The sequence below is a fragment of the Chiloscyllium punctatum genome, chromosome 3 (assembly GCF_047496795.1).
Source record: "Chiloscyllium punctatum isolate Juve2018m chromosome 3, sChiPun1.3, whole genome shotgun sequence".
Lineage (NCBI taxonomy): Eukaryota > Metazoa > Chordata > Chondrichthyes > Orectolobiformes > Hemiscylliidae > Chiloscyllium > Chiloscyllium punctatum.
This window is the reverse complement of record NC_092741.1, coordinates 117,122,321-117,135,396: the sequence shown is the minus strand read 5'-3', so window position 1 is coordinate 117,135,396 and position 13,076 is coordinate 117,122,321. Positions and strand designations below refer to the sequence as shown.

Below are 13,076 nucleotides of genomic sequence, written 5' to 3'. Positions count from 1 at the left end.
CGTGTTAGTCATTTCTGCCCTGGGAAATAGTCTCTGGTATCAACTCTATCTATGCCTCTCATTATCTTGTGTACCTCAATAAGGTCCCCTCTCCTCCTCCTTTTCTCCAATGAAAAAAGTCCGAGCTCAGTCAACCTCTCTTCATAAGATAAGCCCTCCAGTCCAGGCAGCATCCTGGTAAACCTCCTCTGAACCCTCTCTGAAGCATCCACATCTTTCCTATAATAGGGCAACCAGAACTGGACGCAGTATTCCAAGTGCGGTCGAACCAAAGTTTTATAGAGCTGCAACAAGATCTCACGACTCAAACTCAATCCCCCTGTTAATGAAAACCAAAACACCATATGCTTTCTTAACAACCCTGTCCACTTGGGTGGGCATTTTAAGGGATCTACGTAGTTGCACATCAAGATCCCTCTGTTCCTCCACACTGCCAAGAATCCTATCCTTAATCCTGTACTCAGCTTTCAAATTCGACCTTCCAAAATGCATCACCTCGCATTTATCCAGGTTGAACTCCATCTGCCACCTCTCAGCCCATCTCTGCATCCTGTCAATGTCCCGCTGCAGCCTACAACAGCCCTCTATATTGTCAACGATACCTCCAACCTTTGTGTCGTCTGCAAACTCGCTGACCTATCCTTCAATCCCCTCATCCAAGTCATTAATAAAAATTACAAACAGTAGAGGCCCAAGGACAGAGCCCTGTGGAACACCACTCACCACAGACTTCCAGTCAGAATATTTTCCTTCTATTACCACTCGCTGTCTTCTGTTGGCCAGCCAATTCTGTATCCAGACAGCTAAGTTCCCCTGTATCCCATTCCTCCTGACCTTCTGAATGAGCCTACCATGGGGAACCTTATCAAATGCCTTGCTGACGTCCATATACATCACATCCATAGCTCGACCCTCATCAACTTTTCTAGTCACATCCTCAAAGAACTCGATAAGGTTTGTGAGGCATGACCTGTCCCTCACAAAGCAGTGTTGACTGCATTTAATCAAGCCATGCTCTGCCAGAATGTTCATAAATCCTATCCCTCAGAATCCTTTCTAACACCTTGCAGACGACAGACATGAGACTTACTGGTCTGTAATTGCCGGGGATTTCTCTATTTCCTTTCTTGAAGAGAGGAATTACATTTGCCTCTCTCCAGTCCTCAGTTAGGACTCCAGTGGACAGCGAGGATGCAAAGATCTTCGCAAATGGCAAAGAAATTGCATTTCTCATTTCCCAAAGCAGCCGAGGACAAATCTGGTCCAGGCCTGTCAACTTGTCAATCTTAATTGTTTGACAAAATTTTCAGCACATCAGCTTCCTCTATCTCTATCCATTCCAGCATGCACACCTGCTCTTCAAAGGTTTCATTCACTACAAAGTCGTTCCTTTCGTAAAGACAGAAGCAAAATACTCATTTAGGGCTTCCCCTACCTCCTCAGACTCCCTATGCTATCCCTGATCGGCCCTACTCTTTCTTTGACCATTCTCTTATTCCTCACATAAGTGTAAAATGCCTTTGTGTTCTCCCTAATCCGTTCTGCCAAGCCTTTCTGCGTGCCCCCTCCTGGCTCTCCCCAGACCATTTTTGAGCTCCTCCCTCACCTGCCTGTAATCCTGAAGAGCTGAGCTTGACCCTAGCTTCCTCCACCTTATGTAAGCTACCTTTTTCCTTTTGATGAGAAGCTCCACCGCTCTCGTCATCCAAGGTTCCTTTATCTTACCACTTCTTGCCTGTCTCAGAGGGACATATTTATTCATCACTTGCAACAACTGTTCCTTAAAACAGTCTCCACATGTCTATAGTGCCTTTACCGTGGAACAATTGCTCCCAATCCATGCTTCCTAACTCATGTCTAATCGCATCATAATTTCCTCTTCCCCAATTAAATATCCTCCCATTTTGCCTAATCCTCTCCTTCTCCATACCTATGTAGAATGTGAGGCAGTTGTGGTCACTATCACCAAAATGCTCTCCCACCACAAGATCGGGTACCTGCCCCGGCGCGTTTCCGAGTACCAAGTCTAGAATGGCCTCTCCCCTTGTCGGCCTGTCAATGTACTGAGTTAGGAAACCCTCCTGAACACACCTTACAAAAACAGTTCCATTCAAATCTTCTGCTCGAAGGACGTTCCAATCAATATTGGGAAAGTTAAAGTCACCCATTACAACAACCCTACTACGTCCACACTTTTCAAAAATCTGCCGACTTATGCTTTCTTCCATCTCCCTGCTGCTATTGGGGGGCCTGTGGTAAACCCCTAACGAGGTGACTGCTCCCTTGCTGTTCCTAACTTCCACCCAAACTGACTCGGTAGGCAGATCTTCCTCGATAATGGAAGCTTCTGTAGCTGTGATACCCTCTGATTAGTAGTGCTACACTCCCCCCTTCCCTTTCCCCCCCCCCCTCCCTTTTCTCCCCCCCCCCCCCCTTTCCCTGAATTCAAGAATTCAGAAAATTCCACAATTGCAATGGGCCAACAATTCCTTAGAAGCAAAAATTTGCTGGACTGGAAAATGAATTAGGTCCATTAACAAGGTCAAAGTTAAACAGACTGCATTTCACTAAAGATTATATTCTGCTCTGTACAAGAAATAAACTACTGTCATGGTTTACAATTAACTTAATTCGACTGGAGTTTTAAAATCGACTGCCTTCTTAAAATGCATGTATGAGCATGCAATAAGTTGTACATTTTGGAGGGGGTCTCATTTCTACAGCCTCAAGGGCTCAGTCATTTGACTGGGTACTGGCAAAGGCAAACTATAAAGTTTGTTACAGGAGTGCTCAGTGACAATGAACACAAAAAGTACATTAAAACCTGGTCAATGTACACAAATAGCATCCATTGTCTCTGCAAGTTACAGAATATTATGCCTCTTTGGCCTCCTTATCATCAGTGACGATCTTCCTTGGTAGTCCAAACTGGGTCAGTTTCACATCTCTCACTTGTGGTAAAAACAATACTATAACCATTTTGAGTCATTCTGCCCCTAAATATGAACATATTATAATGGATGGCCAACTGTACTCACCCCATCAAATTCTATTAAAAACTCTGTTTTTAAGCGTCTGCTCGCATCATGCTCTCCTTCTCGCCTCTCACAAAGAAGGCTATCTATTTCATCTGAGAGAAAGATCAATACATTTATAAACAGACAAATCTCACGTTGTCAGACAGAATTTGCAATACACTAGCGTACAGTACTACTAGATATAAACAAATAATGCTAATAGGTACAGATTTTTAAATGCTGGTGCTGCACTCACCAATGAAAATGATGGATGGCTGAAGCTCTCGTGCTGCTGAAAAGAGAGCTCTCACCAACTTTTCTCCCTCTCCAACCTAAAATAGAAACAGCTTCTAAGGAAGTGATCAAACAATTTAGTTCTATCAATTTACCAAAACATTAATATGGAAAACTGTTTTAATGCATAAAAGTGAAATTAAACATTCAAAAGGGTGCCGAAAGTTAAATGCTTTATCAGCTACTGTAAAATCTGTTTAAATTTTACATCATTGAAAAGTGTTAACCATGCTTTTGAACTAGCGGAATCAAGTGTTGACTTTTTTGTTATGGGGGGAAAAAAAATCCCTTAGTTGGAAAACTTCTGGATTCAGTTTCACAGAAGACCTAGCTGTGGTCAGAAGAAGAGTTTCTCCTAGAGAAAGAAGTTAGCTCATGACAGGAATAGGTTACTTCAGGGTCAGTATTTAATTCAGAAATTCCAGACTTAGTTAGGGGGTTATATGAAGCTAAGTTGAAACTCAATTGTGTGAACAATTAAAGAAAAAGCTATCATGCTATCAAGACTAGGAATTGAAAGAAAGCTGTCAAATTAAACCTGTAGAAAATGATAGAAAATGGAACTGTGATATTAGAGTTCTATAAAGTGATAGTGTTGGAATAGATGGAATTTTGTTTCAGTATTTCAAAACTGCAATTATATGTAAATAACTTGGTTTGTTCTATTATATCTTCATTTCTTTTGTATGATAAGCTTTTGTTTTATTGTCAAAACCAAACCTGCAGCTATGTGTGCTTATTCTTCTGTGAAAGACCACATTAAATTATAAAAACAACAAAATATGTTCTATAGGCCAGATTTCAGTTTGGGGTCTGATGTGTCCAGTAATAATATACAGTGGGATCATAACACTACATTCGGATGCTATCAAAATTACTCACGTATTTGGAGGTTAGACTTGCAGCACTGATATTGAAGAATGTTGCGTTGGATTCGGAGGCAACAGCTTTGGCCTAAATTGAAACAGAAGAGGTGACTGAGAAACGATAAATGCTTCACACGCAACACATTGACAAAGCACGCAAATGCCCCTTGATTGAGATCTCTAAACCTTAAAACCGCAAAAGATAAGCCTATTTTATCATACTTACTGATGACCTAGTTAAAACCAATGGCAATGAACACAAAATCGCCTTGTTCTTATGAAGAGATCAGTAACATTATGTAATATATTAATCAAGCAGGACATCACAGCAGCACCAGTAACTGAGTGCAGACACCAGCCTTGACTTTCGTTTGATGATTTACTCATTACAGATTTTCTTAAAGTCTATAACCTATATAAACAAATGTGACAGTGCATGGATAGTGAAGTACGATTGGCTGTTTGGAAACCAGACCTGGAGGCTGTGACAGTAACACCCAAGAATTGGGTGTAAAATCCTGACTTTTGAGATTTGTAGATTTGTTAGGAGTAGAGAGTGAGAATAAGATATCTGATTTGGTGGGTAAGGTTGTGTAATTGGTTCCCAGTTTATTGTTTGTCATTGGCAAGGATTGCAACAGGAGAAGCTTGCCTCCTTCAGCTCCTATATGGGAAATCAGAGACACTTCCAGCATGCATGGTGACTACAGATGCAGGAAATGTGTTCAGCTGCAGCTCCTGATTTGCTGCATGGGGTAGCTGGAGCTACAGATAGACTCATTAAGGAGCAGTTATGATGCGGAGTACATCATGTTTAGTGAGTTGGTCACACCACAAGAAAGAACTACACCAACAGAAAAGCGCTGGAAGACCACCAGGAAGATGAGTAAGCATGGGCAGGCAGTACAAGAGCCCCCTGTGGATCAAAGTATAGACAAGCAGTATGATAGGGTACTCTACAGTCAGGGACATAAATGGGTGTTTCTATGACCGTGCGTGAGACACCAAGATGGTCTGTTGCCTCCTTGGTGCCAAGATCAAAGGATGGAATAGGATAGTTTGAAAGGGGAAGGCGAACAGCCAAAGGTTATGGTCCACACTGGTATAATGACATAGGCAGGAAGAGTCATGTGGTCCTGAAAAGGGAATTTAGGGAGTTAGGTATAAAGTTGAAAAGTAGGACCTCTAGAGTTGTAAATTGTGTGATTACTTTGTGCCAGAAATAATAAGATAATACAGTTGAGTGCATGGCTAAAGAGCTGATGTAGGAGGGCGAGCTTCAGATATCTAGACCATTGAAATCTCTTCCAGGGCAAAAACTAGTGTGGCAGCAGTGTGGAAACTAGAGCAGCAGGTCAAGCATGTGGAGTGATTGAGGAGAAGGTCACCATTAGGTCAAGTAAGACTAATAGGAAGAACAAAAGGAGAAAGTGAGGACTGCAGATGCTGGCGATCAGAGCTGAAAATATGTTGCTGGAAAAGTGCAGCAGGTCAGGCAGCATCCAAGGAGCAGGAGAATCTACGTTTTGGGCATGAGCCCTTCTTCAGGAATGAGGAAAGTGCCTTTCCTCATTCTTGAAGAAGGGCTCATGCCTGAAACATCGATTCTCCTGCTCCTTGGATGCTGCCTGACCTGCTGCACTTTTCCAGCAACATATTTTCAGCTCTAATAGGAAGAACAGGCAGGGCCAGGTTAATGAACAGGCAGTCTGTTATGCATTTATTTTAATGAAAGGAGTATAACCAGGTTTTTTTTGGCTTTTTTTTTTATTAATTTACTGCATGAAGCAGCAGCTGGCTAGGCCAACATTCATTGCCAACCCCTAATTGCCCAGAGGGCAGTTAAGAGACAACCACATTGTTGTGGGTTTGGAGTCACGCGTATGCCAGACCAGGTAAGGATAGCAGTTTCTTTCCCTATAGGACATTAGTGAACAGTTACAGCCTAGATAAGTACATGGAACTATGATGTTATAACCAATAAAGAAACTTGGCTGAGAGAAGGACAGGACTGACAGTTCAATGTTTCAGGCATGTTAGAGAGGGATGTAAAAGGGGTGAGGGAGTTGCATTAGTGATTATGGAAAATGCCACAGCTGCCGTTAGATGAGGTCTTGGAGAACTCATCTACTGAGGCATTATGGTTAGAACTCAGGAATAAGAAAGGCACAATCATTATGATAGGGCTCTATTGTAAGGCTCCCAATAGCCAGCAAAAGATAGAGGAACACATATATAAGCAGGTCATGGAAAGGTGTAAAAACATCAGGATTGTAGTAGTGGGGAAGAGTTTAACTTCCCCACTAAAGTGACTGGCACTCCCTTAATGCCAGGGAGTTTGAGAGAGCAGAATTTGCTAGGGGCATCCAGGATGGGTTCTTGGAATAATATGCAGATAGTCTAACTTAGGAAAAGGCATAACAGACCTTGGACTAGGGACTGAGCCTAGCCAGGTTATCAAAGTTTCAGTAAAGGAACATTTTGGGAACAATGATCATAATTCCTTAAATTTTAAGATAGCTATGGATAAAGATAAGAGTGATTCTTGGATGAAAGTGCTAAATTAGGGGAAGGCTAATTACAACAGCATTAAGCAGGAAACTGGAGAAATTAGATTGGGGAATGCTGTTTGAGGATAAATCTACATCTGACATGTTGGAGTGCTGTAAAGACCAGTTAATGAGATTTCAGGACCAGAATGTTCCTGTGCGGCTGAAAGAAAGGGATGATAAGATTAGGGAACTCGGGATGACAAAAGCTACTGAAAGTTTATGAAGAGAAAAGGAAGAACATACAGAGAAACCTCGATTACCCAAACGAGATGGGTGGGTACTATTTCATTCAGCTAATTGATTAATCAGTTAATTGATTTCCTCTAGGGCTCAGTTTTCTGTGAAGAAGTCTGCTCCAGTTCAGGTGACTAGGCAGTAGCACACTGCACATGTGATCCCACCCCAACCCAATCTGCCCTCCCACCCACCCCCAGCCCTGTCTGCTCCTGGACTGTACACCAACAGGAAGATTATTGCTGCTTGTGTGGGATAAGCCACCAAATAGCGCATATGTGCACGACACACACACACACTTTGATAGGTCCCACCTCTGCCCTGTACAGGACAATTATCTGGGGAAGGGAGGTTTAGAGTTCACCCTTGCGTATAACTCCAGGAAAAGTGTGGGGAGAGAGGGAGGTCAGTCATTTGAAGACGGTGCCTGGACTGTCCAGGACTGTTCTCAGCAGCATTTCAGTGAGCAGAGTTAGTTTTTAATCATTGTACCTGTAAACAAAAGACACAGCAGGGTTAAAATAGGTTTTTTTTACGTAACGTTTCTATTGGGACCTTGAGATCCCCTTCGGATAATTCAGGTTCCTCTGTATAAGGTTGAGGAAACTGAAATCAGACAAGGCCCTTGAGGAATATAAAGGGAGCAGGAAAGAGCTTAAACGAGGAGTAAGGGGAGCTAAAAGGCACCATTAAATCATCTTGAATTCTTGAAGTAGGATTAAGGAGAATCCCAGGGCATTTTATACATAAATTATGAGCAAAAGGGAAGCTACGGGAAGGATAGGTCCACTTTAGGACAAAGGTAACTTCTACCTGGAGCCAGAGAAAGTGGGTAAGGTCCTAAGTGAGTAGTTTGCATTGGTATTCACCAAAGAGAACAACATGGATGATGGTAAGGAGGATGGGAGAGTGGGGTATTAATATTCCAGGGCATGTCAATATTAAAAAAAGGTGGGTGGTGGATATCTTGAAAAGGTATAGAAGGTAGATAAGCTCTGAGGACCTGATGGTGTTTATTCCAAGACACCGAAATTGGCAAAGGAGGAGATTGCTGGAGGCTTGACACAGATCTTCATATCTTCTTTAACCATAGGTGAAGCCCCAGAAGACTAGAGAGCAGCTGACATCATTCCTTTCTATCAGAAGGCCAACAGGAATAATCCAGGAAACTTCTAGGTCGATAAACCTTATATCAGTTATAGGAAAATTGGAGAAAATTCTTAGGGACAGGATTTACTCACATTTGGAGAGGAATTGACCTATTAAGGATAGTCATCATGGCTTTGTGAAAGGAGGTCTAGTCGCTCAAGTTTAATAGTGTATTTAGAGGAAATAACAAAGATGATTGTTGAGGGTAGGGCAGAGGATGTAGTCTACATCGACTTCACTAAAGCATTTTACAAGGCCTCTTAGGGTAGCCTTGCCCAGAAAATTAAGTCACATAGGACTGACAGTGAGTCAGCAAGTTGGATACAAAATTAGGAGACGGTGAGATCTGCAGATGCTGGAGATCAGAGTGGAGTGTGTCGCTGGAAAAGCATAGGTGGTCAGGCAGCACTGGAGGTGCAGGAAAACTGGATACTGGGCAAGGGGTTGCCGGGGGGAGGAAGAAAGGCAGCAGCACATTTAAAAGGTGAGAGGGGGTAAAAGTTTAAAAAGGAAGAAATGACCAAAGGAAGTGGAATTTCTTTTTGAACAAAGGGTGGCAAGTGTCTTGAACCCTCTGCCTGGGGAGATGACAGAACCAGTTACAGTAGCAATGTTTAAGTGGCATTTAGACATGAACAGGCATGGAATAGAGAGATACAGACCATGTGCAGGCAGATGGGATTAGTTTAGAATGAAATCATGGTCAGTACAGACATACTGGGCTGAAGGACCTATCCCTGTGCTGTTGTTGCAATAATGTACATGTTATGATACTTCTGAACAGAGAAACATTGAGGCAGAATACCAGGAAGCAAGTTATTTTCCAAGAACAGCAAGATGCACTAATATGGTGTCTTTAATACAGTAACTGTTTCAAAAGGTGTGTTACAGGAGCTCACTCCAATACAGTGTTCCAGATGGATAATCTTGCATTAAATTGCACTTTACGACCAGACTTCACAGAAGTGTTTTATAACTAATTAATTGCTTTTGGAAGTGTAGTCACTACTGTAATGTAGGAAATATGGCTGCTGAGCACTAATCAACAACCTGCCACAAATAGCAACATGATAATCAGATCTCTCTTTTCTGTGTTGCTGACTGATGGATAAATGTTGGCCAGAACACCAGGGATAACTGCCTCTTCAAAATCAGCACCACGATTTTTCACATTCACCAAGTAGGCTGATAATACTTCAGTTTAATGCCTCATCTGAAAGATAACACCACCACATTGCAATTTCTCAGAGTATCACCTTGAGCCTCAATTTCTGTGCTCAAGCTTTTGAGTGGGGCTAGAACTGTAACACTCTGATAGAGGTGAGTGAGCTACTAATGGAACTATGACTGATAGTGTTAGCCAAGTTCTGTTTTCATATTAATTTATGGAATATGGGCATCACTAGCTGGGCCAGCATTAGTTGCCAAACCCTAGTTGCCTCAGATTATACAGTTGTGGTATGGTAAATGACACCCTAGGATAGTTAGGAAGGACAGAAAGGAAAATGTAGCAGAGTTGCATTACTGGTTAAAGATGGTATAAACACAATATTGAGGAAAGATATGTCAGACAATGTAGAATCTGTAAGGGTACGGTTCAGAAATATCAAGAGGACAAAAACATGAATGGAGGTAGCATACAGACCACCAAACTGCAATGATGCTGGAAATTGCATTAAATAGGAATCACAGATGGATGCAGGAAAGGAAGATCTGTAATTATGGGCAACTTTAATCCGCCTATTGATGTGTGAATCAAATTAGTCACAATACCACGGTGGAGGAATTCACACAGTGCATACAGGATTGTTTTCTGGACCAACATGTTGAGGAAGCAACTAGAGAACAGGCCATATTCAAATGGGTGTTTTGCAGTAAGAAGTGAATTACTGTGAATGCAGTTGAGACACCTCTTGGGGATGAGTGACCAGGAGAGTATTCTTCACCAAGATGGAGAGATAGTTGATTCTGAGACTAGGGTCGCAAGTCTTCATAAGGCAATCTGTGATGGTGTAAAGCATTTTAGTTGGCGATGGCAGATTGGGAAAGGTCAGATTTGAAAAGGAATCTCAGTGGACTGGTAATGACAAACATTCAAAGAGCGAATGGGCAAGTTGTTTTATTATTGTCCAGCACAAGAGTGCAAAGAGAACAATAGCCAAACAAGGGTGCGAGAGAAGTCAGATGTTTTTGTATCTAAAACTAATCTATAAAATTGGGCAACAAAAAAAAAACCCCAAGGAATGGAAACAGTTTAGAAGTCAGCGAAAAAAAAAGGACCAAGGGATTGATTAAGAGGGGGAAAACAGTACGAGTATAAGGTTGTGGGGAACATAAGCACTGACTAAAATTTTTTATAGGTATCTAAAGAGAAAAAGGTTGGTGAAAATTAATATAGGTCCATTACAGTCAGGAATGGGAGAATTTATAGTAGGAAACAAAAACAGCTGACAAACGAAATTCATATTTTGCTTCTGTGTTTTCCTTTATGAAAACAAATAACATACTAGGGATTATGCGATACACAGGGTTTAGGGAGAGGGAGGAACTGAAGCAAATCTGTATTCATAGAGGAAAAAAAAAAGTGTTGGAGAAATTGATGGGATTGAAGGCTGATAAACTCCCAGGGCCTGATAATCCAGAGGTCAGTGTATTTAAGGAAGTGACCCTAGTAATAGTGGATGCATTGGTGGTTCTTTGCAATCTTCAGACTCCAGAATAGTTCCCACAGATTGGAGGGTAGCTCATGTAACCCCACTATTTAAAAAAAATAAAGAGGGGAAAGAGAAAATAGGGAAGTACAACAAATCTGATGTCTGCAGTTGGGAAGATGCTGGTGTCCATCATTTTTATTTGATCTGATATATTTATTGTCACATGTATTTTGTTATAAAAGTGAAAAAGTCTTGTATAGTGTCACCACTCTCTGGTGCCATCTATAAACACAAAAATAAACCAAAACATGGAATACAAAAGACAGGAAATTAAAGAAATAAAGAAAAAACATATTCAACTTCTTGATTGTGTCCTTCTTGTTAAGTGCTCTGCCATGCTTCGCTGTTCCAGTGGAATAAAAGTTGCCACTCTTTCGCCTCCACTGATGCCCTTGTAACTGAGTCCTTACTAGACCTTGCCAATTCAGATGCCACCAATGCTGCAGAGTACCTCATCAGACCAAACTCGACTGAGTCACTGCCATGAATCTGCTTTAGCTCATCTCGCTGATTCAGCTGCTGCTGATGCAACTGGGTCTTGTACTGGGCCCCAAACTTGCCTCTGCTACCACCTTCATTTGTGCTAGATGCAGATGCCTCTGGGAAATCAAAACTCCAGAGAGAGAGAGTGTGGTAAGCATGTGGAACTCACTACCAGAGAAAGTGATGGAGGCCAAAACATTGTGTGCTTTCAAGGTGGTAGATCAAGCTCATGGCTAAAGGAATCAAGGGATATAGAAAGAGGGGAGGATTAAAAAGGTACTGAGCCCGATGATCAGCCATGATCATATCAAATGGCAGAGCAGACTTGGAGTGGAATGGCCCACTTCTGCTTGTATCTTCCATATCTCTACACAGAAGGTAGAGGACAGATGCCTTCTTGAACTGCTGCAATCCATTTGCTGTAGGACCATTCACAATATTATGATGGAAGCAAGTCCAGGACTTCGAACCAGGAATATCAAAAAGGAACTATAATATATTTTCAAGTCAGGATGGATAGCGGCTTTTCAGGGAACTTGCAGGTGGTGCTGTTCCAATGGATCGACTGTCTTGTCCTTCTAAGTGGTTGCGGTCATAGTTTGAAAGTTGCTGCCAAAACAGCCTTGGTGAATTCCTGCAGTGCATCTTGTAAATGGTATGCAATGCTGCTACTGAACAATGGTGGAGGCAAATGGATGTTTATCAATGTGATGCCAGTTAAGCAGGCTGCTTATCTTAGTGGCAGTCAAGCTTCTTGGAGCTGTACTCATCCAGCTAAGTGGGAAGTATTCCATCACTCTCCTGACTTGTGTCCTATAAATGTTCGACAGACTTTGGGGAGTCAGGAGGTGAATTACATGTTACAAGATTCTGAGCCACTGAACTGCTCTCGTAGCTTCAGTATTTGTACGACTAGCCTAGTCAGTTTCTGGTCAACAGCAACCCCTCATGTTGATTGTGGGGGATTCAGTGAAGTGAAAAGGTGATGGTTAGACTCTCTTGCTGGAGATGGTCACCATTTGTCATGGTGAGGTGTGAATATTAGTTTCCATATGTCAGTCCAAATCTGGATATTGCCCTGGCCTTGCTAGATTTGGACATGGATGGCTTCAGTATGAGTCACTGTGAATGATGTTGAACATCCCGGCTTCTGACTTAATAATAGAGGGAAGGTCACTGACAAAGAAGCTGAGGATGGAGGAGTCAATAAAGTGTAACACTGAAAAAAGCACAGCAGGTCAGACAGCACCCGAGGAGCAAGAGAGTTGACATTTTGGGCGTAACCCTTCATCACGAAGGGTTATACCTGAAACATAGACTTGCTTGCTCCTCAAATGCTGCCTGACCTGCTGTGCTTTTTGCAGTGTTACACTTTATTGGTTCTGACTTCTCCAGCATCTGCAGTTCTCCTAGTTGAAGATGGTTGTCAGTCAAGGAGTACCTATGCTCAACTCCCTTTCTTTCTGTCTTAGAGGTGAGAGAACTGCCTACTAAGCCAAACCACAACTGGAAATGTTGCACAAGTAAAACACTTTACTTCAGTTCACCACGATACATGTAACCAGCGAGTTAAATCATGACAAATAAGCAGCCATTTCCACTGAAATCCTTTTCACTGGCAAAGACCCTACACAAACTAAAACACAATTTTATCTTCATAGCTAGTTTCAGAAGCATAATGATCTGAAATATGGATGGCATCATAACTCTCAGATAATTATGTACATCTTTCAAGATGTATTTCAGCCATTACTGCAGTGGGTGTAA

At 42.0% G+C, this 13,076-nt stretch overlaps 1 protein-coding gene across 2 annotated transcripts in view; it reads right to left on the bottom strand.

Annotated features, from left to right (window-relative positions):
- Positions 1-13,076, bottom strand: part of spast (spastin) — an 81,096-nt gene that overhangs the window by 12,448 nt on the left and 55,572 nt on the right. For both annotated transcript variants that reach the window (XM_072559082.1, XM_072559088.1), the window contains 3 exons: positions 4,194-4,265; positions 3,274-3,349; positions 3,039-3,130 (listed from right to left, as the gene is read on the bottom strand). In XM_072559082.1, coding sequence (XP_072415183.1) covers positions 3,039-3,130; positions 3,274-3,349; positions 4,194-4,265 — 240 coding nt within the window. The remainder of the gene's footprint in view (positions 1-3,038; positions 3,131-3,273; positions 3,350-4,193; positions 4,266-13,076) is intronic.